Source organism: Lutzomyia longipalpis, chromosome 1 (genome assembly GCF_024334085.1).
Source record: "Lutzomyia longipalpis isolate SR_M1_2022 chromosome 1, ASM2433408v1".
Lineage (NCBI taxonomy): Eukaryota > Metazoa > Arthropoda > Insecta > Diptera > Psychodidae > Lutzomyia > Lutzomyia longipalpis.
The window spans coordinates 16,254,689-16,274,749 of NC_074707.1; the positions used below are offsets into that span (position 1 = coordinate 16,254,689).

Genomic DNA, 20,061 nt, shown 5'->3' on the forward strand with positions numbered 1-20,061 from the left:
TAGTTAACAGCCTTAAAAACGGTTTCTAACATTTTGCCCCAAGGGGTACTTTTTACTATCAGTGTTATACGGGAAAACCCGGAAAATTTTTTTGGAAAATTTAGACTAAATTCGTGTTCAGCAATAGTTACTCTATCAAAAAATGCATTTGGATCAAAAAAATTACACAGAAATACGCCAAAATACGATATTGAAATGAAAGGTCAAAGTAACTTTGAAATTCGAAAAATTTGTTTTTTAAATAAATCCCAAAATATTAGATCAATTAATATAAAACTTTATAGGCTTAGTTAGAGTTATAAAAGGTACCTTTTGACTAAATTAGAACAATTACGAAATAATATTTACTGAGATATTGGAGATGTGTGGTCTTGATTTTCTAACATTTTGCCCCATTTCCCCCTATTCCAAGACTGTTTAAATGCAAATTTTATAAAGAAAAATCATCTCAAAACTTACTTGAATTGGGCCAGGTTGTGCCAATTGTGCCTGCATTTGTTGCAAAATTTCATTGGTTGTGCCAAATTTGGGTTTAATACCCCTCACAGATGGCCTCTTGTTGAATCCATAGTCATTCTGCTCATCATCATCATCCGAAGCAACTGCTGAATTTGTATTGGATGCCGTTGTCTCAGTGCCACTGTATCGCTTCTTAATACGATCCGTGCGTGAGGCCTCCTGCTGGGCAAATGCCACAAGTTCATCAGTCTCCTGCCCAGGTGTCCCAGCAATTACATCCGGTGCCACTTGCTTCACTTCATCATCATGATGCAGAACCGCCTCAATGTCACCCAAACTATATTCCGAACACTGAGAACTTGCCGTGGATGCACGATCTCCCGCACTGAGGGTGTAGTAGGAGAAATCATCCCTCTGTCCAGCCACACAGGCTGTCAATGGAGCGAGGGTGGATAGGAATTGACGACGCGACTCATTCTGCCTCGGGGGTGTTTGATGGATTTGCGTATGAGTCTGTGGCATTTGCACACCCATCCCCAAATCCGGAGCAGCAGGGCATCGGCAATCCTTAGTGGGGGGAAAAATTAAAGAAGAAAATCAATTGAGCTCTGAATTTGTTGCACAAAAGCTTCAAAAGCTCTTAGCTCAAAATGTGAAAGGTAATTTTTTGTCAAAAAAATAATTCGCTTACATTGCGGGATTTTTTGCACTATAAAAATCCAATGTGATGGAGGAAAGAAAGGAAAATATTGGACAATTAAAGTTTTTGAAAATTCACGAAAGAAAATTAGGGGAGACTGGGGTGAAATTACTTTGCTATTTCTTAAAGAAAAAAAAAGCTCTAGAAGAAAGCTTTTCAAACTGAGATAGAGTTGAAAGGGTCTGGGAAAGTTCTATGAAATATCCTAAAAAATTCTTTAATAGAGAATATTGTCTATTGCTCTAACTAGAGCAAGGAGACTTAACCACCCCCGAATTTTAAATAAATAACTTATGAAAAAATATTTAAAAAAAAAAACAGTTGAGCTAATAAATAGAACAACAAAAAAGATTAATTAATTACCTGAGGGATAATCACAATGGGATTCTCATCTGCTTCCGGGATGCGCTCCTGGCGACGATCTCTGTGAAAGATTTCAGTGATTTTGCGATAGGCCGACGTGGAACCACTCGATGAGCTGCTGGCTGATGAGCTTGGTGAGAAGCTCTTATCCGGCACATACTTGGATTGCTGCGGATTCTCCTCACCTGCCGGACTGTCTCGACGCTCGAGGTCACCCTGCTGATTTTTGGCATTTTCCTCCCCAGGTGGTTCATCGATATCACAGGTGAGCTGTCGGATTCTCTCCTCCAGCGACGTATCCGGTCGGACTGCCTTCTTCTTTGGTTCGTACTTTATGAGTGACCTCCTCAGGGCATTGCGTTCAATTGTCCGTCGAATTGTATCCGTTTCCGAGTCACTGCTCACCCCGAGACTACCACCACCCATGGTGGAAAGCGTGGGGCCCCTCTTGGACTCATCAAATGCCCTCAGAGCTTCATGAGTCAACGGTGCAGCTGCCGTTGCTGCCGTCGAGACGGCCGGAAAGAGCTGACGAAGAGCCGAATTGGGGCGTAGGGCATTGTGGAAGAGACTCGATTGCTTATTGAGGAGCATTATCTCCCCGGATCTCTGCTCCTCGGCATTCTCACCCGATTGCACCTCCCCATCGCAATTCTCCCTCTCTGTATCCTTGATATTCTCCGTGAAGCGCACTGAACGCTTCACATTTCCCTCCTCATCCGATGTGATATTCGTTGTGTCGTCACACTAATTTTATTTATCGTTTGTGGATTTTTGTGAACACACCCAACAGGGGGGATGTTGCCACATGAAAAGAAGGAAATTGCAATCATTTTTTAAATTTTGTGAATCAGAGTGTGATAAATACTTGTCACGCCAAAAAGCAGGAAGATAACTCAAATGGGGGATGCAAACATCCTGAGCAGCACTATACACACACCCCATATTCTTGACGTTGCAAATTTATTTATGTAGCTACCTGTAAATTTACCTATTCACTGACATTTTTGCACTTTTCATCATGTACGTTCCCACAATAAATTCCACTTTTATACTATACCAAAAAAAGGAAATCTCTTTAGTGAACTTAAACATTTTTTTCTTTCTTTCTTTTCATTTAAATAAAAATGATTAATGGATAGTTTTGGAATGTTTTTTCCCTCTATCTCTTGTTCATCTTCATTTTGTCTTGTAAGAAAATACAAAAAGGGATTAAGGATACGTCTGTGCAAATTGAAAGTAAACGCGTTCTGTTCCCCATAATCCTGATTAGTGTCAAGAACTTTCATTGCATTATGCTAATGATGCCCTCCTTTGGGGGCAAATTGCTGCTCAGGATTGTTTGTTAAACGTGATATTTTGCACAACGCGACACTCACCTGAGTCTGTTCACTTTTCCAGAGTTTTCCACCCTTGAGGATGCCAGAAATGGATGTGGAATCATTCGTTCTCTCCGCCGGATCAACCCCACTTCCTGCAACACCTCCTGCTGCTGCTGCTGCTACGGCTGCCTGGTGATTTGCAGTTGCTGGTACAGCTCCTACACTGCCGTGAGATCCTGATGGCACATTTTCATTAGCTTGCCTCACAATTCGCCGTTCAGTTACTGTCGTCATTGTGATTGTTTCAACGACATATCTCGGTTTTTCATTCGATCGGACTTTCTCCAATCCATTTTCTAACTTTTTATCTGTTTTATTTAATTTTTTTTTCAAGCCATTTTGAGAAGTTTTTTTTTTTTCAATCAACGTTGTGCAGATTTTTTTTTTATTAAATTAGTTTTGGTTTTGGATTTATCAACATAGCAATTTGTGGTATATATAGCATTGCGTCCACAATATTGATTTTTTTCATTTATTTAATTACATTGAGAGACGAAAGTTGATTTTCCGAGCCACCGAATGAAGCAGCACGTAATTATGAGGAAAACACACAAATAACATGCATGTTACGATATTGCACAAAAAAGATATATTTATATTTTTTATTTAAACTAAAACTAAATGTTAATTAATTGTTTCTACAAATATCCATAATTCGCTACAAAATGATGAATGAGGCGAAAGAGCAACAATTAGACATGTATCGGGTGTCCCAATATGAACGTACATTTTTTTTAATTTTTACCTACTGATTTTAATTGAGTATTTTTTACTCCATTTTTTCTGATTACTCCGTATAAAATCGAGCACGTTTTTCTGGATAATTCAATTAAATTAACATGAACGAAATTATTATTTAAACAAACATGCACTGATATTTTATATTACAGAGAATAATGTAATAAAAAATCATACAGGATAAAAATATTACTTTTCCGCGTGAAAGGGATGGAAAAAATATATAATTTTTAATGAGAAAATTATGCTTGCCTATTTCGTTAGTGAGCTATATGTATGTACATATGTGCGTGTAGTTATTTTTTATGTAAAAAGGACGTCTAAAGGACGCTTAGCTGTTCCTTTTCTTCATTGAATTATTTATACAGGAAAAAAATCATTCATTTCCATTCAGTATCAAAATTGCAAGGGAATTAAATCCATATATTTTCTTTAATGATACCTAAACTCACTTTTCCATTTATTGTAAAAAATCTACTGGATCGATTTTGATGAATACTTATTAAAAAATCATTTTCATATAAAGAAAATTTAAGAAATTAGTTCAAAACAAATTGTTTTTTTTTTTCGAGTTTACAGAGCAATCGTTAGAAAAAAATTTAATTTTAAGATATCTCAGAAACTGCATAAGGTAGAATATTCTTGGTTGATTCTCCAGCATTTCTTTGGTCAAGAATAATCATTTCTAAAAGTTTCATTTCAAAACGGTCAACAGCTTTAAGAAACCGGCATAAATGTATTATTAATTTTAATCTCAAAGTTCTTAATTGGATGATGATTTTTCAGCTAAAGTTATCAAGACAAAAAGAGAATTGAATTTTTTCTGTCATTTTGTAGGCAGACAAAAGAGGGTTAGCAAAGAACTGCAGGGAAACTCGTAGTTGCCGTTCAAGCCGGAAGGGGTTCGTTGGTGCGTAAGAGCACCACACGTGCACCATTGCCAGAAGTCTCAGTAGAGCGAGGGGTGAGGCTATTGCCCGCTAGATGGCGCTGCGGCTATCGGCCGCTAGGTAGCGTTAGCATTGCCAGGGTGCCAAGAGAGAGTGCTGCTGTCAGTACGAGCGAAGGCTAGTCAGTCGATGACAGACCGTTGAATGAGCAGCACGGAGTGGCACTTTGCTGGCTGGCTAAGAAGTGAGGCTGGCAATGGGCTCTCCGGCTGTTCGGTGCGTAGGAGGCCCTTCAGGCACCCTACAATTTGTCTTATTCATCACGTTTTTCTTTGAATGTTTTGAATGAGTTCAAGGAAACAAAGGATGTCAAAAATAAAAGATTAGCTTTAAGCAATCTTTCCTTTAATAAATGCTCAGAAAGAACATAAAAATTCGTAAATTTTATATTAAATCGAGAACCAAAAAATAAATCTTTCGCATATGACATGAGAAGAATGTAATGATCTTTCAAAATCTTTGACTGAAATTGCAAGAATTCGATTAGGCTTTTACCCACATCAGTTATAATTTTCAATTAGGATTTTCTTTATACATTTGAAAGAAAAATTCTGCATTAAACGTTGATTAAACAAATAAAAAAATAATTTTCTATTGGTTTAGAATTGATTAAAAATTAGTACGTTTCATATGGGATACCCTACAGTACATAGATATATGCATGTATGAAGAAAATGAATGTTGATGAAAATACTACTCTTACGTGAATAAGAAAATTCTACATGATTCCACATAAAGGCACCAACACACAGTCAAGTTGTGGATGTATGATGATGAAATTGAAATGGAAAATGTAATAGCAAAAATATCTTCGATTTATCTGCGACAATATAGCATCATGAATGAAATAAAATTTATATATAAATTCATTAATAAAATACGTTGAATGCAAAAGACATGTGATTAACAATATGGCGCGACAATAATACCACAAATTAATTGAATTCGCTCTCTCTCTCACTGTATACTTTCATTGAGTTTTGTTTCCGAAATAGCAATTAGAAATAAATATCGGGATAATCCCATGACATATGGTACGTATGGAGTTTATTACGCAATGAAAATGAGTTTTGAGAGACTTTTCTTTTTAGCTTAAATGGCATCTCTTTGGGGGTGTTATAAATTCTGCAGGGCGTGATCAATTGTGTGTGAGAAAAGTATATGAGAATGATTGTTAAGAGGAGGAAAAAGAGATTATGGTGCTTTTTGGAGAAACAATTGGAGGGAATTTTGATTTTCTCTTATCTGCCTAATTAAAAGTTCGTATTAAGTATTTTTCCAACCACCAAATGCGCGGCATATGGAGGAAAAGTTTCGTAAAACTTAAAATTGCACAACAAATATGCTCTGCTGGTGTATTATGTACGGGAAAAGTTACTAGTATGGAAGGCAAATAAGTAAGTTATTTAGCGCACAAGAAAAGGGAAATATGTGTATGTTTTCAGCATGATGTATCTCATGTTTTTGGCAAAATCCCTCTCACACCACAAAGTTATATATATCTAGCATCCTCCTCCACTCTCGATAACGTATTTGAGTTTCTTCCTCATTCTCACTCAAATGTCACACACAGAAAGGTGAGAATGAGAATAAAATTGATATAATTTGATAATAAATTCGTGTCAAAAAGTGTGTATACTTTGAATTAAATTACATTACCTTGAGTTGCTGCCTCTAATTGTTGTTTAATAGCCAAGTATTTTGGTCTCTCTTCGCCAGCAATAATCTCTTTTTGGGTCACCCGCCTTTCCGGGGAGGTAGTCTTAATCGGAACAATTGCCACATGTGGCATTTCAATTGTTCCCGTTTCATCTGAGCACGGGGAATCGCATTCTGGAATTAAATTAAATCACAATTGTTTGTATTTTCTACGGAAAATTTTCACTGACTTTCAAATAGAGTGCAGTGTGTGAGAAAAGTTTGAGTGAATTTTTAATAAAAAACTTTCCCTTGCACCTGACGTTTTACCTTTACAAATATTATAAATGTTGTAATTGAATTTTTAAATTAAAAGTTCTTTTTAACAGAAAATCAATCAAGGAGTTGACAATGTATTGCAGATATTTTTTAACCCTGATATGTTGTGATTTTTTTTTATTTTTTCGCAAAGTTCAACTTCAATTATTTTTTTCTTTAACTAGTATGAAATTTTTAAATATTTAATTCTATTTTAAATTCACTTCAAAATGGTCTAACATTTATTAAAATTCTTAAAATTTTGCCAAAGAACTTCTAAAACTATTCTTTTAATGGAATTTATTCATAGTTCTTGAAATTAAAAATATTTTTTTAATGTTTTTTGTGCACTCAAAGTCATCAAAGTAAAATTGCCGAGCATAGAATATCAATGGAAAAATTTCGGGTTAATAAAAGTCATTAAAAACATGTTAAAAATTATTAATATTAAAAAAAGCTTGTAAATCAATAATAATGAAAAATTCATGCAAAAACCATTTAATATCTTGACACATTTTGCCCCATACTCTATCAAACTTTCAATTCAAACAATTCAAGACCAATTCAAGTGAAAATTAACTAATGCTCGCTTTTTCTCTTCACTCTGGGACGTCAATTGAGATTGAATTAATGAGATTTTACAAACTTTTTTAAACTGGCTAGAATAACGGAAGACTTGTCGAAAACTATATAGCGCTTCGGGAAACTTTCGCAGAGCTTTTTGCGAAAAAAAATCCTTTCCGTTGGCATATCAAATTTTCATACAATTAGCTCGTATTTCAAGCAGACTTCCTCGAAATTAGGCGCACCTATTCGTTTATAGAATAATAAATCCTTGGGAAAATAGTGGTGGAAGCTTTTGCGGGGGGTTGGGGGCTACACATGGTTAATTGACAACAATCGACCCACATCCTGTTGTGCCAAATTAAGTTGAGGGTTAAAGAGGTTTGTATTAAACGTGTATACCTGGAATTGACATGAGTCGATTCCTATCACAAATATCACTTTTGCCACCTTCACCATCGACACCGGCACAACAATTTGGTGGCCACATCATTTTGGCTTACATTAGAACAATGTCCCGCCAAAATAGCCGTGAAACACAATTTGGGAGGGATTTTAGCATTTAATTGGCCACACTTCTCAACTCACTACAGGCAGGCAAATTTATAAAGAATATTCTTCTGTTCTTTTGAGTTCTTGTATAAGAAAATGACTCAACACAACACTCTGGTGTGGTAAAAATTGCAATGCTGGGAAAAAAGATGTTCGCGAGTTGTTGACAAGAATCTTCCACTCTGGCTGCTCCCACAGTACACAATGACGCCACATGAAGAATCTCGAAGAACCGCCACCAGAACCGGAGTCACGGATGAGGTGCTAGGAATCTCAGAGAGTTCGTTTTTTTGTGTGTTAAAATCCACAACATTGTGGCATTGCATACAGCATGGTGGGCATTTAATGGGGCAATTCTGGACACATACAATTGACAATCGTTTTTCACGTGAGCACGGTAGTGTGGAAGACTCCTCTATTGCTGGGCCATTGTCCAGATTGGCGGGCAGTGTTCTCTTTCGTCTTTTTTCCTCTTGCTATGTACATATCTCACCCTTCCGTGCGTTACAAATTGAAATGCAACAAACAGTTCCGCTCGACTAAGGTCAAGGACGGAAGTTACGAGGGATGGGGGAAGGGGATAGCGAGTGTGGGAAGGGAAGACTCCCTGAAATTATTCATGAAAATTCATTCACATGTGAACACCATCCCTCACATTCATTTCCATTCACGCACACCCACCCACACAGAGAGCATAATCCCCCAATCCACAAGACGGAAAACTATTAATTTCATACCAATTGTTGGTGCAAATGGTGGAAAAGGGGACATGGAGATAGGAGAGAACGAAGAGAAAACTCCTGATTCAATTGATATTAATCCCCAGAGAGTGTTTGGCCCCAATTTCACACGATGGTAAAGTGGGATAAAATCCTTCCCAGTGATGACTTTACAAATTTCATGTTGAGAATCATGAAATTTTTCTTTTATGTAAGTTGCAAATTTTCAAGTTTCTCCCATCACAAAAATGTGTTGTACTGTAGGCACAACAATCAGATAAAGAAAAGTATTACCATCGTAAGATAAAATGGGAGATTGAGTCAACAGCAACCAGGCAATAAGAAAATTTACGACTTTCTTTGCTTCAATTAATGCAAAGAGAGCAAAGTCATTTTCTTTACGTAATATTTACTGTGCTATTTTTTCTCATATCGATTTAGGAAATTTTTGTTGGATAAATCATATTTTTCACGAGTTTATTTTAATACATTTTTTGATTGGTTGTTTTTGGATAAGAGCAGAATTACGTCTACTCATTCATCATGAACTTTTAAAAGAAATTTTGCAGCAATTCCTTTAATTTTTAGAGTCAAAAGAATATTAAAACTTTTACATAAGTATTAACCCTTTTACGACTCTAAGAGTTTGTTAAAGTATGATTTTATGTAGTAATAAAAAATTATATGACACTGTCTCTTTTAAACTTCTTAGACTGGAACTTCAATTTCCTTTTTCTTGAACTCGCATATGCCCAGGAATTGTTTGAAATTTTCGTGAAATTCTATTTCCAAATTGCCTGGAAAAATCTTTGTTTTTTTAATAAAAATTTTTGAAATTTCGCATAAGAAGTTTCATAAAAATATTACAAATCTAGATTAAAGATCTTTCAGATTTAAGGGTGGTATTCTAGGATAGAGACACCTTTCAAGATCAAGATAAAAATCAAAATAAAGACCAAGACTGTCGGTATTCTACTTTACGACGAATTATCCAGGAAAGTAAAATCAAAATTTGCGTTATCCTACTTGTCAGTTTCTTGGTTTCAGCTTCGCACCAAGAAAACTTTAGCGATATCTCTTTCTAACGCATTAATTTTTCTATTGCGCTTTCTCGTTCGCTCTCGGATGACAATTGAACGAAAAAACACTTTATGGGAATTTCTTCCTTATGACCATTACATCCAGGAGCCTTGATTGTATAATCTCGGCTATTATTCCCAGGCATTATTGCTCCGGGAATGGAATGAATATTGTCGGAGAGGTGCTTTCTGCCTCCAGATTATGATAATTTGGCGGTAACTGGGGGGGGGGAGGGGTATGCTACTGCAAAATTTTGAATTTTTCTTAGGAATCGTGGTCACTTCTTCTTGCTATTGATGGAGTGACCTCCGGATTAAGGATCTCATCCCAGGATTGTCATATCCTGGACAATCCTGGGATTCTGGGGCAATTTTTTAATTTTTTTCCAGGATTAGTGTGTCACTTCTCATTGGTAATGATAAAGTGATCTCCGGATTGGGCATCTCATCTCCGGATTGTCACATCCTGGACAATCCTGGGATGCTGGTGCAAAAATGTTTGTTTTTCGCCGGAATTGTGGTCACTTCTCATTGGTAATGATAAAGTGACCTCCGGACTAGGGATTTCATCCCAGAACTATCAAGCCCTGGACAATTAGGGAATGCTGGTGTAAAATTGTGGTTTTTTCGCCAGAGTAGTGGTCACTCCAACATTACTAATAGGAAGTGACCATAAATCCGTCGAAAAACCCACAATTTTGCACCAGCATCCCCTAATTGTCCAGGACTTGATAATCCTGGGATGAGAGCCTCAATCTGGAGGTCACTCCATCATTACCAATCAGGAGTGACCACAATTCCGTCGAAAAACCCACAATTTTGTACCAGCATCCCAGGATTGTCCAGGATGTGACAATCCTGGGATGAGATCCCCAATCTGGAGGTCACTTTATCATTACAAAGGAGAAGTGACCACAATTCCAGTGAAAAACAAAAAAATTTGCACCAACATCCCGTATTTGTCCAAGATTTGACAATCCTGGTACAACCCGGAGGTCACTCTATCATTAGCAAGATGGAGTGAACACAATTCCGGCAAAAACCCGTCATTTTGCATCTGCATCCCATATTTGTACAAGAGTTTTCATATCTCCCATACTGAATTTACATTGCCTTTACCTCATTTAAAAACCAATTTTTCAAAGGACCCCAAAACCGTCTTGGAATTTCACATAAATCCAAGACATTTTACGTTATAATACGACCATAAATCTCTATCGTAGAATACAGAATCTTGGAATATTTTTATCCAAGTCTCTTTTGACAACTCATTTTGTAAATCTTTATTTTGATTTTGATTCGTATCTCAGAATACTAAAAGTCTTGGAAGTTGTATGAAGAAACAAGATTTTTAGGTTATGGTTCGACCGTAAATCTCTATCTTAGAATACCAAATCTTGAAATATTTTGAATTTCCAAGATTATCCTGAAAATTTCTTGGAACTTTAAAGTAGAATACCAAATATTGGTTTTTTTCTTTATTTTGATCTTTATATTTATCTTAGAATACCGCCATTAATCTCCTTTTTTTAAGTCAGTATTTATTCAATCAGATTATGTCTTGATTGTATAAGAACACTTCACAGGACCGACAGAAATGGTTTCTTTTTAGGATTCAAAAATCACAAAAAGGTTCTATAGACTTCAAACAAAAAATACAAATTCGCTATTTTATATTTAAAAAAAAAAATCTTTTAATTTTTTAATGACTCTCAACCTCTCAAAAAGTTATTTTTCCTTTGATTCATTGAACAAGATACGGTCCTTAAAGGGTTAAAAGTTAGGAACTATAATTCATATTTCTTTAAGTCTTTATTTAGAGTTGTTTTCTCAAAATTAGATAAATGTTTTGATTTTGATACAAAGTTCATAAGGAATAAAAGAAAGATATTTCAAAACTAACTTTTTATGATCTTTAAAAAAAAACTTAAACTAAATAAATTTAATTTGCACAAAGCTTGGAAAATTTCAAAACGAATTTTTCAAGTTGAAATTCTAAAATTAAATAATAGAATAAAAGAGATAAATGCACATGAAAACTAAAAAGATCAACACTAAACAATTTAAGCAGAGCAACATAAATAAATTTTTAAACGAAAAACCATCCCAGCAGAATATAAGCTACACAGCACTCGGTAATATAATTGCATTATATTCCCATGTTGGGAAAATTTAAAGGTGAAATTTAATAGAGAACACAAAAAAACTGACTAAATAACATTGTAGGTAGTTAAATTAACTGTAATCGCAATTGGGACTTGATATTAATATTTCAGTGCACACTGAAGATGATGAAGAACATACCTTCTTGCATCTGCTTGGCTGCACACTCAGCGCATTCGGCGCACTCCATACACACCGGCTGCTGCATGGACATTTCACTCTGTTGCGACCCTGTGGTTTGACCACGAGCCGCTAGCATTGCTGCCCGCTGTTGCTGGAGCTTCTGGATCACCTGTAGCTGCTGAATATGCTGGGCCCCGAACACATGGCCACCCAGGGCTCCCCCGAGGGCATTTGTGAGTGCTCCGCCATCCTTGTAGCCCTCCGGTGGACTGAGCGTTGCCTGATCCACAAACTCCATGGGTGGGGCATACTTGGGACTCTGCAAATGACAAGGGAAATTACATGAGGCAATGGCATGTGAAAGAGTTGAGGGCGATGTTGGAAAGTTTGACTCGTGTCCATCCCATATTGTATAGCGCTCACCAAAATTACAAGGCATTTATCGAAATTTGTCATGTGTGTAGCACACTATGTCAATGCGATGTGCTTGTCGATTTTCTTACGCGTCAATAATTTTGGGGCAATGTTGTGTGAGAGAAATTATGTAGAGAGGATATATTTATTTATAGATTGTAAAATATATAGGGAAATGTCGGTTAAAATAAATTTGCCGTTATGTCACTTTAAATTTTGACCAATTTTGACAATAAAATACATCCGAAAATGAAGCCGATGACTTCCGAATGCGCACGAATATTTAAATTTAAATTAAACCGTGTGAACGAGGCATGAATGATTTTCCCCCGCACAGAAAACTTGTAAATTCTAATTTATTGCATGAAAAAAAAATGGAATACTGATGCTCAACATTAGTTTAAGTTCTAAGCAGCAGCATAATTTATACGTGGTGTATTTTCCACGGAAATATAATTATGTATGGATACACGTGTAAAATGTAATTTAACAAGCATAGTGTGAGAGTGTGAGGCTGAAAAAAAATCAAGAAGGGGAGGATGGGCTATAAAATGGGCAAAATGAGAAAATTCAATCGTCCGTAATGGGAAGAAAAGAAACTTGATGTCGTTTTTCTTCTCCGCACCATTGTCGATATAAAATGTAATTTTTGGGCGAAATAAACAAGAAAAGGGGTAATAAGAAAAAGGTGCAGCTTCCGGCGTATAATTGCAATTGAATTTAAGAACAAGACGCGGGGAAAATATAGAATCATCTTCGTGTCACTTCCGCAACTTTGTGACCTAAATTCATGTTCTTCTCTCTTTTGTTTTCGCATTTCTAACTTTGAAGCGTGAAACGACTGAAAAAGTTTCACACACAAAAAATTGATGGAAGATGTGAAGGAAAGTTTTATAAGTAATGACCCAAACACCCCCTCTCACGCCTCCCCCGTAAAATAGCAGACTTTTTTATTATCTCCAAAATTCCTTTCGAGATTTCTGTCACTCATTCTTCTCGATTTAATTCGTGATTTCCACGTGACTTTTTGGTGGTGTTATTGTTACACATCCAACTCACAGGTATAAGAAGTTTCATACTTAATTCCCATTGAGTGCAATAAACTTCGAGAGTGGACTATAAATTTATTTTCACACACTCGTTTCCCTCCCCTTCTTCGTATGAGCAAAATCTTGCACTACACACAGGAAATAATCTCCAACATATCGCTATGGCAATTGTAAATTTCTCATCTGAATTGTGTGTGTATAGCAGCAAGCAACACACTCCTTTTCCACCTTATACCTCGCTTCGGAGGTGTAAATAATAAGCCCCATAATGTAATTTTTATCTGTCATGCGAAGTGAGAGCGAAAAAAAAATCATACCACCACAATATTCTCACGCCGATTATGCGACTTCTCATGAATAATGCCGCATACAGAATTGTAATTATATATTTTCGCATTAAAGTACCATCAGGTGTAATTGCTGGGGCACCGGGAAAATTTCTCGCTTTCACTCAATATTTTCAGGATTTTGTCATCCCCACACGAATGGGACAACAGATAGAGAATGTTGTTGCAATTATGCAGCAACATTCAGCACTCTATAGCAAAGTTTTCCCCATGGAGGAATATCGCATAATAAAGCTCTATGAAGGGAAAATTTAAAGCTCTTTACAAGATCCTTATGACCTCTTAGAAAATAACATTGAAAGCTCACTCATTCGCTGCAAATTTAGCACACTCGCAGATAGTTTGTGAACTTGTTTACAGAATTTCCAATGAAAAATACTTGTGAAAAAACTTATCTGGAAAATATCGATTGCACAGCGTTGAATGTAAAATGCGCACACATTATAGGAATGAGTTCAAATATTTGAAATGAAGTAATAAATTGCATTATTAACTTATCTTATAAAATATATTTTCCCACATTAGACAAAAAAAAAGCACTTGACTCTTTTTTATAGTCTCGGAGTTTATTGCAAAGAAACCCTATATATTCACTGAAATCTCTTCCGCCAAGTTTGTCTGCAATACAACATTTTTTAGAGAGCTTTGGTGGAAACAATATATAGTCAAACACTATCAATTTCAGAACTTTAAACAATAGAAAAATAAAAGTTTCCCTTTAACTCAAAAAAAAAAACTTCAAGAAAAGCTTTCAAGTATATAATTTTTTTATAGCGTAATATTAAATTCTGACTCGTGGCATCGTAAAATGGGGAAAATTGAGAAAATTTCTCGTTGATTGAAGGGCTATTTTGGGTAATTGCTTTGCGCATATTTTCGCATGAGTGAAAACGAGAACCCTTTTGCAATAATACATTTCTGCATGGAAAATTCAATCTAAACTTCCATGGAGTATGAAAAACACAAGCACAAGGTAATTATGTTCAAAATAACAGGATGAAGGTACCGAAAAGCTCCTCTTGGAAAGCTATAATAATAAGCTATCATATCCATGAAATCGCAGTGTTAAATATTTTGAAAGATAAACAGAATTTAATAGAAATTTCTTGGAATTCTTCTTGATTTTCCATGTTAATCCTTTAGTGCCCAGTTTAAAAACATAAAGATACTGGAAAATTGATTTGGCTGTATCGATCCTGATGAAATCAGAATCCTTACAAAATTTTGTTCATCCTTTCAGATCCTATTCCTTGCTCGGAGCTATTTTTTAATAAATAAAAAAATTCTAAAACTCTTTTTTTTTTCAATCGATTCTATTTGAATTTCATCTGGGTTACTTCCGAACCTGGTGGAGCTTTGATGCAAAATTAACTTGAATAGACTATGGAAGACTCTTCTCTGGAAAAATGTCTTCATTTATGTTCATAAATACAGCGTATTAAAACGTTTTAGATATAGATAAATTATTATAAAATAAAGAAAATAAAATACTTCTTTGAGTCAGCGTACTGACCCGCTGGACGCCAAAGGGTTGAACATTTAGTAAAGTAAATCAGCGAAAGTTCAGAAATTAGTAGAATTAAATGAAAATTTTACGATATTCTTGGATAAGTACTTAAATTTTCTTTCAATAGAAAAACAAAAAATCATATGATGTAATAACTCCTATTATTTCGAACATTATTGTGCTTTTCTTTTTGTTATGGAAAATTGGAATTTTCATTATAAAAAACACTCCAAAATTAAATTAATATTTTTTTGTTTAGTGTCACATCCACTCATCTTTCAATTTATGTGAGTGCACATTGTTCTGCAGAAACCTTCCGCTGACATATGAAGGACAAAGCCCGGAAGTGAATGTACGACCTTTAACCCCCCCGGGCAGACCCCCGTGTGCCACCCATATGGAAATGGAAAATGTTAATTGAGTGAGTGTGAAGTGTTTTGCTGCCAAAGGGGTGAGTAATTGCCATTTGAACCTTCTCTCACCATGTTTCACGTATATAATCGAATGAGAACCCCCCCACGTATACAATATAATCGATTAGGGATGATGATTTAATCCACGTTAATATCAACAACATCCCCCCAATATCGATTTGCTACTCCCCCACCAAATGAGTGAGATTTCACTTAGCACACATCACGGAATTTTATGATGCACATTGGATATTTTTCTCTCAAATGTTTTTCTCGTTTTTTTTTATGCTTTTTTTCCTGGGAAAAAAGTATTGAAGGTATTTCCATGGAAATCCTCGAATTACCTATTAATATTTCATATCGTTGATATTTCGAATTTCTTCTTCTTCTTCTGCACTTTAAATTGTACGGCTGTTGAATTCCTTCCGGATCCATATAGCCTATTTCGAATTTAAATATTAATTTTTTTTGGGAATTTCCTCTATTTTTTTCATCAATATTTCCATGCTATTCGTCATGCAGGATCTGATAAGGACTAACATGAATTATTTCTCACTTCCTAAAGTGTTTTCCTCTTCAATTTTTTTCGCGTCAGAATTAATTGAAATGCCTCCATAGCACGGAACTTGAAGATTTATGGAGAAAGGCAGGACCTTGGGCAAGATTCTCATTGTCTCTACAGCATGAAAAACTTTTTCTATCTGGGGAACATTTTCTATTCCAAAACTTCTATAGTTAAGTACTTCCACAACATTGTTGTTTAATATCCTTTTCAGAGTATCCTATTGATTATATATACAGCTATAGAACAATAATCCTTAATTCTGTGTAAATAGTATAGTAAGTAACTTCAAAATCCTTCCTAGAACCCTTAACCCTTTGTGCCATGTTCTCATACAGTTCACAACCACATGAGTTGGGCTGGAAGCTGAGATATATGTAGGGGAACAAGTTGTTGGGGAATTAATGCAATTTTAGTGCACCTTCCAATAGACGGGAGATAAGGCGAAGAGGATTAATATTAATTTGAGAAATTCTAACAGGCTTAAATTTAACGCTTCAGAGGAGCTTCTCAGAAGCAGGAAGGAAATTTATGCTAAATGCCATTAGAATTTTGGGATGATGCTTCGGGATTTCATGTGGAGGAGGGGTCAAATTTCGGGGTCATGACATTTCTGCTTACCTGGGGTGTGCGGCAGTCATCCGTATATCCGGGACACTGACATCCCTCTTCGCAGCAAAGGCGGACAAGTTCATGCTCGCCACAGGTGCAGGGTTCCTCGTCTTCCTCATCGTAGGGGCAATCCTCACGGATGAGAATGATGTAGTCAGCTTCGAAAAATTCATTGCGTGTCTCATCGAAGACAACGCGATTCTTGCGCTGCTGGGGTGGGCGATTGGGTTTCTTGAGGAGACCCCTCAGGGGTCCGGTGCTTTCGCGCATTATGACCAAATCCGGATGCTGTGGGTGTCGGTAGAGGGGTACAGCTTCTAGTGAGCACTGACACGTATTGTCATCGCTGTCCTCACTCACATCGCACTCGAGTTCATCGTAGCACTCAACGAGAGCATCACCATCTGGATACGTGACACCACCCGTGGCATACTCTGGCCACTTGTGGGCGTTAAATTCGCAACTTCGGAAGGATGTTGCTTTTGGCGGGGGACGCGGTGGTGGTGTGGACGCACGAAATGGTCTGTATGATGGGGAAAAGGGCACCCCACGGGGATGAATGGGTGGTGGTGGTGGTGATGGCCTTGATTCCTCAGGAAAGAGCTTACACAACTCCTCGGCGGAGTCAATGGAACTAGAATCGGGACTGAGGAGGCTCTTACGTGGTGGATTTCTGAGGAAATTGCTATTTTCGTCCGTTTTCACACAACACTGCACATCATCACCGTTTGCATTTGCACCTGATAGCACATTGTGCACAACACGAGATTCCGTCTGTGGTGCTAACACCTGTGTTTCGACCTCTATGGTGTTACTATTGATTTTCCCCAACTCCCCCCAATGATAGTCTTTAGCATCTGATGCAACGAGCTCCTTCACAGATGAGAGAAGTTTCGCTAATTGACTCCCCTGTGTGGTACCACCCTCTTGGGATTCAATGGGGTTCTCATGTGAACTTTGACTCTGACATGATTCAATCTGATGTTCCTTCCGTTCCTCAGTTGGATCGATATGATTGAAACCCTCGCGCACAGTGGGCGACCCTAGGGCTGGCTCCTTGGTGGGATATAAACAAGAATCATCAAAATTCACCTCACTCTCGCCACCCAATGTCCTGAGGATGGATGCAAACTCCCCGTCAGCTGGTGGGGAGTCCTCAAGTGGGTTGCGGAGGAGTTTTTTCGTATACGTGAATTGCTTTAGGCGCTCCTCGAGGCGCTTCAGTCGAACACTTGCTTCGAAATTTTCTGCAAATGATGGTGAACCAAGGGTCCCGTAAACTGGGAGCTTTTGCACAGGTCTCGGGGATTTGGTGGTGTCCACCCAATTTTCCACTTGATTTTCGTTCACGTCACTGGATGTGATTTCACTTTTAGATGGCACACAATTGATTTCCTCCTGTTTGTCCTCCTCGACATCAATCGACGGTGTTTGCTTAGAGGACTCTTCAGACAATTCAACACTTATGTGCGCCTTGAAAGTCACTTCAACATTCACACCACCACCCTGATCGGTGCAGTTCCGCTGATCCTGAACTGTGGACTCCTCTTTTGGGTGGTAGCAGTGAATTTTCACTTGATGCCTCCGCCACGGGGACCCCGTACAGGGACAGCAATGGGGCGGAGAGTGGGTACAGTCCTCACGACTGGGTGGCGATGGCACTTGAATGCACTGATCACTAAATCTGCTACAGTCTATATCCTTTTGCACGCACAATTTAACATCAGGGGACACGGGTGTGGGCTCGGGCGATGGCTGAGAACTCAAGGTACCACCACAAATCGCACTTGATGGCCAAAATGGCTCAATTGGTGTCTCCCCAGACTCACCTTGCTCCAAAATGATGTCCTGGATGCCGTCGTCGGCGACGACTACACACTTTTCGATCGATGAATCACCACCACGACTACCACGAAGGGGTCCCGAAGCTTGTTCAGCACATGCGCCCCCGTCATGGTCGTCATCATGTGTAGTTGGGGCCTCCACGGATGCTCCACTCAATGCGCAATGAACCCCCGTGTCAGTTCTCAACACATCGCCAATCGCAATGGATGTGTCCTGTGGGACTTTGTCGACCCCACGCTCACCTTCTGACGTCCTCGAGTCACCCCACTGCTGCTCATTCACACTGCCACTGTCTACCTCATCCCCCTGCACGTCTCCATTGACATCCTCTGCCAACCCATCGCTCAAATCCTCCTCCGTGAGTGTGCCCAAGTACGAGCTCGTCGACGTGGGGCTCTTCAATTCATCCCCCAATTCATTAATCACCTCTCCCTCGTCCTTCTCTTCCGCACCACCCTCACCCTCGGCTACAGCCACCACATCACTCTCCACCACCACATCGCTCTCCACCACCAACGATGGCTCCTCCGAGGGGGTCCTAGCTGCTGCCAGAAACTCCTGAAACTCCTCTTCCGATTTGAATTCAACAAGAAAACTTTTCCTTGCACCACTTTGGTTGCCCCAGTAGCTGGTGGACTTTGTATCATCGCCAAAGATGACAAAACCCGGCAGTGGGATATCCTCAAAAGGATCCGCGGGTGGTGGTGGTCGTGGGGGGGCATCCCCACTGTCCGTTGGTAACCTCAGGGTACGCTTAATTGCCACCCCAACGAAGGGTGGTGGGGCTGCATGAATGTCACTTGGATGAACAAAGGCATCTGCAGTGGTTTCCCACACTCCACCCCCCTCTTGAATCTCGGGTATTTCCTCCGTCATCAATTGACTCCTGCTCATGTCCTCAATTCATTATCTGTCTCGTGCATTTCCGCAATTTCCTGCACATCCCCCTCTTTTGCCACAAAGAGATTCCTGGAAGAAGGATTCAAATACAAAATAGTTTAGCTGCATTCAGAGAGACGTACAATTAATAGGCGTCATTGATCATACTTGTTGTACAGAAATAGGCCAAATGTATTATGTATATTGTATACAATCCGTGTGCTTATGTACATTTTAGAGCTTTCAAAGTTTATTATTTATCCATTCTTTTTTTTTTAGTTTTTATAACTTCCACAAAGAGATCAAAGTTAAATTAAAGAGGATTCTAATTTCAATTCTATCTAGCTAATGAAAAAGCTTGAATTCTCAATTAATTTTGAAACTACATATGTATATAATACATATGTATGTATGTTTGCTGTACGAAATATTAAATTGTCTTAGTGCAGCAATTTTAAAGATTTAATAATTCTTGGAAAATTTCACTAAAAGCTCAAAGTTTTCGCTTTAATCACTTCTTATCCATTTCACAGCACTATCTTTAATCATGTCCTTTAAATCCTTGTAATCTCTTTAAGCTTTTTTCTCGTCCAAGCTTTCGTGAGCTTTTTTTTACTAATTAATTTACGACTTTATGCACAAAATATTCTTTTGCATAAATATTCCTTTTTTCTTCTCAACCAAG

At 37.8% G+C, this 20,061-nt stretch overlaps 1 protein-coding gene across 11 annotated transcripts in view; it reads right to left on the reverse strand.

Annotated features, from left to right (window-relative positions):
• The window catches only part of LOC129793140 (uncharacterized), a 41,557-nt gene that overhangs the window by 11,865 nt on the left and 9,631 nt on the right, over nucleotides 1-20,061 (reverse strand). For 7 of the 11 annotated variants that reach the window (XM_055832826.1, XM_055832844.1, XM_055832835.1 and 4 more), the window contains exons 2-8: nucleotides 16,662-19,466; nucleotides 11,767-12,067; nucleotides 6,252-6,425; nucleotides 2,902-3,212; nucleotides 1,523-2,269; nucleotides 1,151-1,168; nucleotides 460-1,026 (exon numbers count right to left, since the gene is read on the reverse strand). In XM_055832826.1, the coding sequence (XP_055688801.1) occupies nucleotides 460-1,026; nucleotides 1,151-1,168; nucleotides 1,523-2,269; nucleotides 2,902-3,212; nucleotides 6,252-6,425; nucleotides 11,767-12,067; nucleotides 16,662-19,391 (4,848 nt within the window). In that variant the 5' untranslated portion in view covers nucleotides 19,392-19,466. The remainder of the gene's footprint in view (nucleotides 1-459; nucleotides 1,027-1,150; nucleotides 1,169-1,522; nucleotides 2,270-2,901; nucleotides 3,213-6,251; nucleotides 6,426-11,766; nucleotides 12,068-16,661; nucleotides 19,467-20,061) is intronic. The other 4 variants (XM_055832906.1, XM_055832895.1, XM_055832884.1 and 1 more) reach the window with 3 other exon arrangements.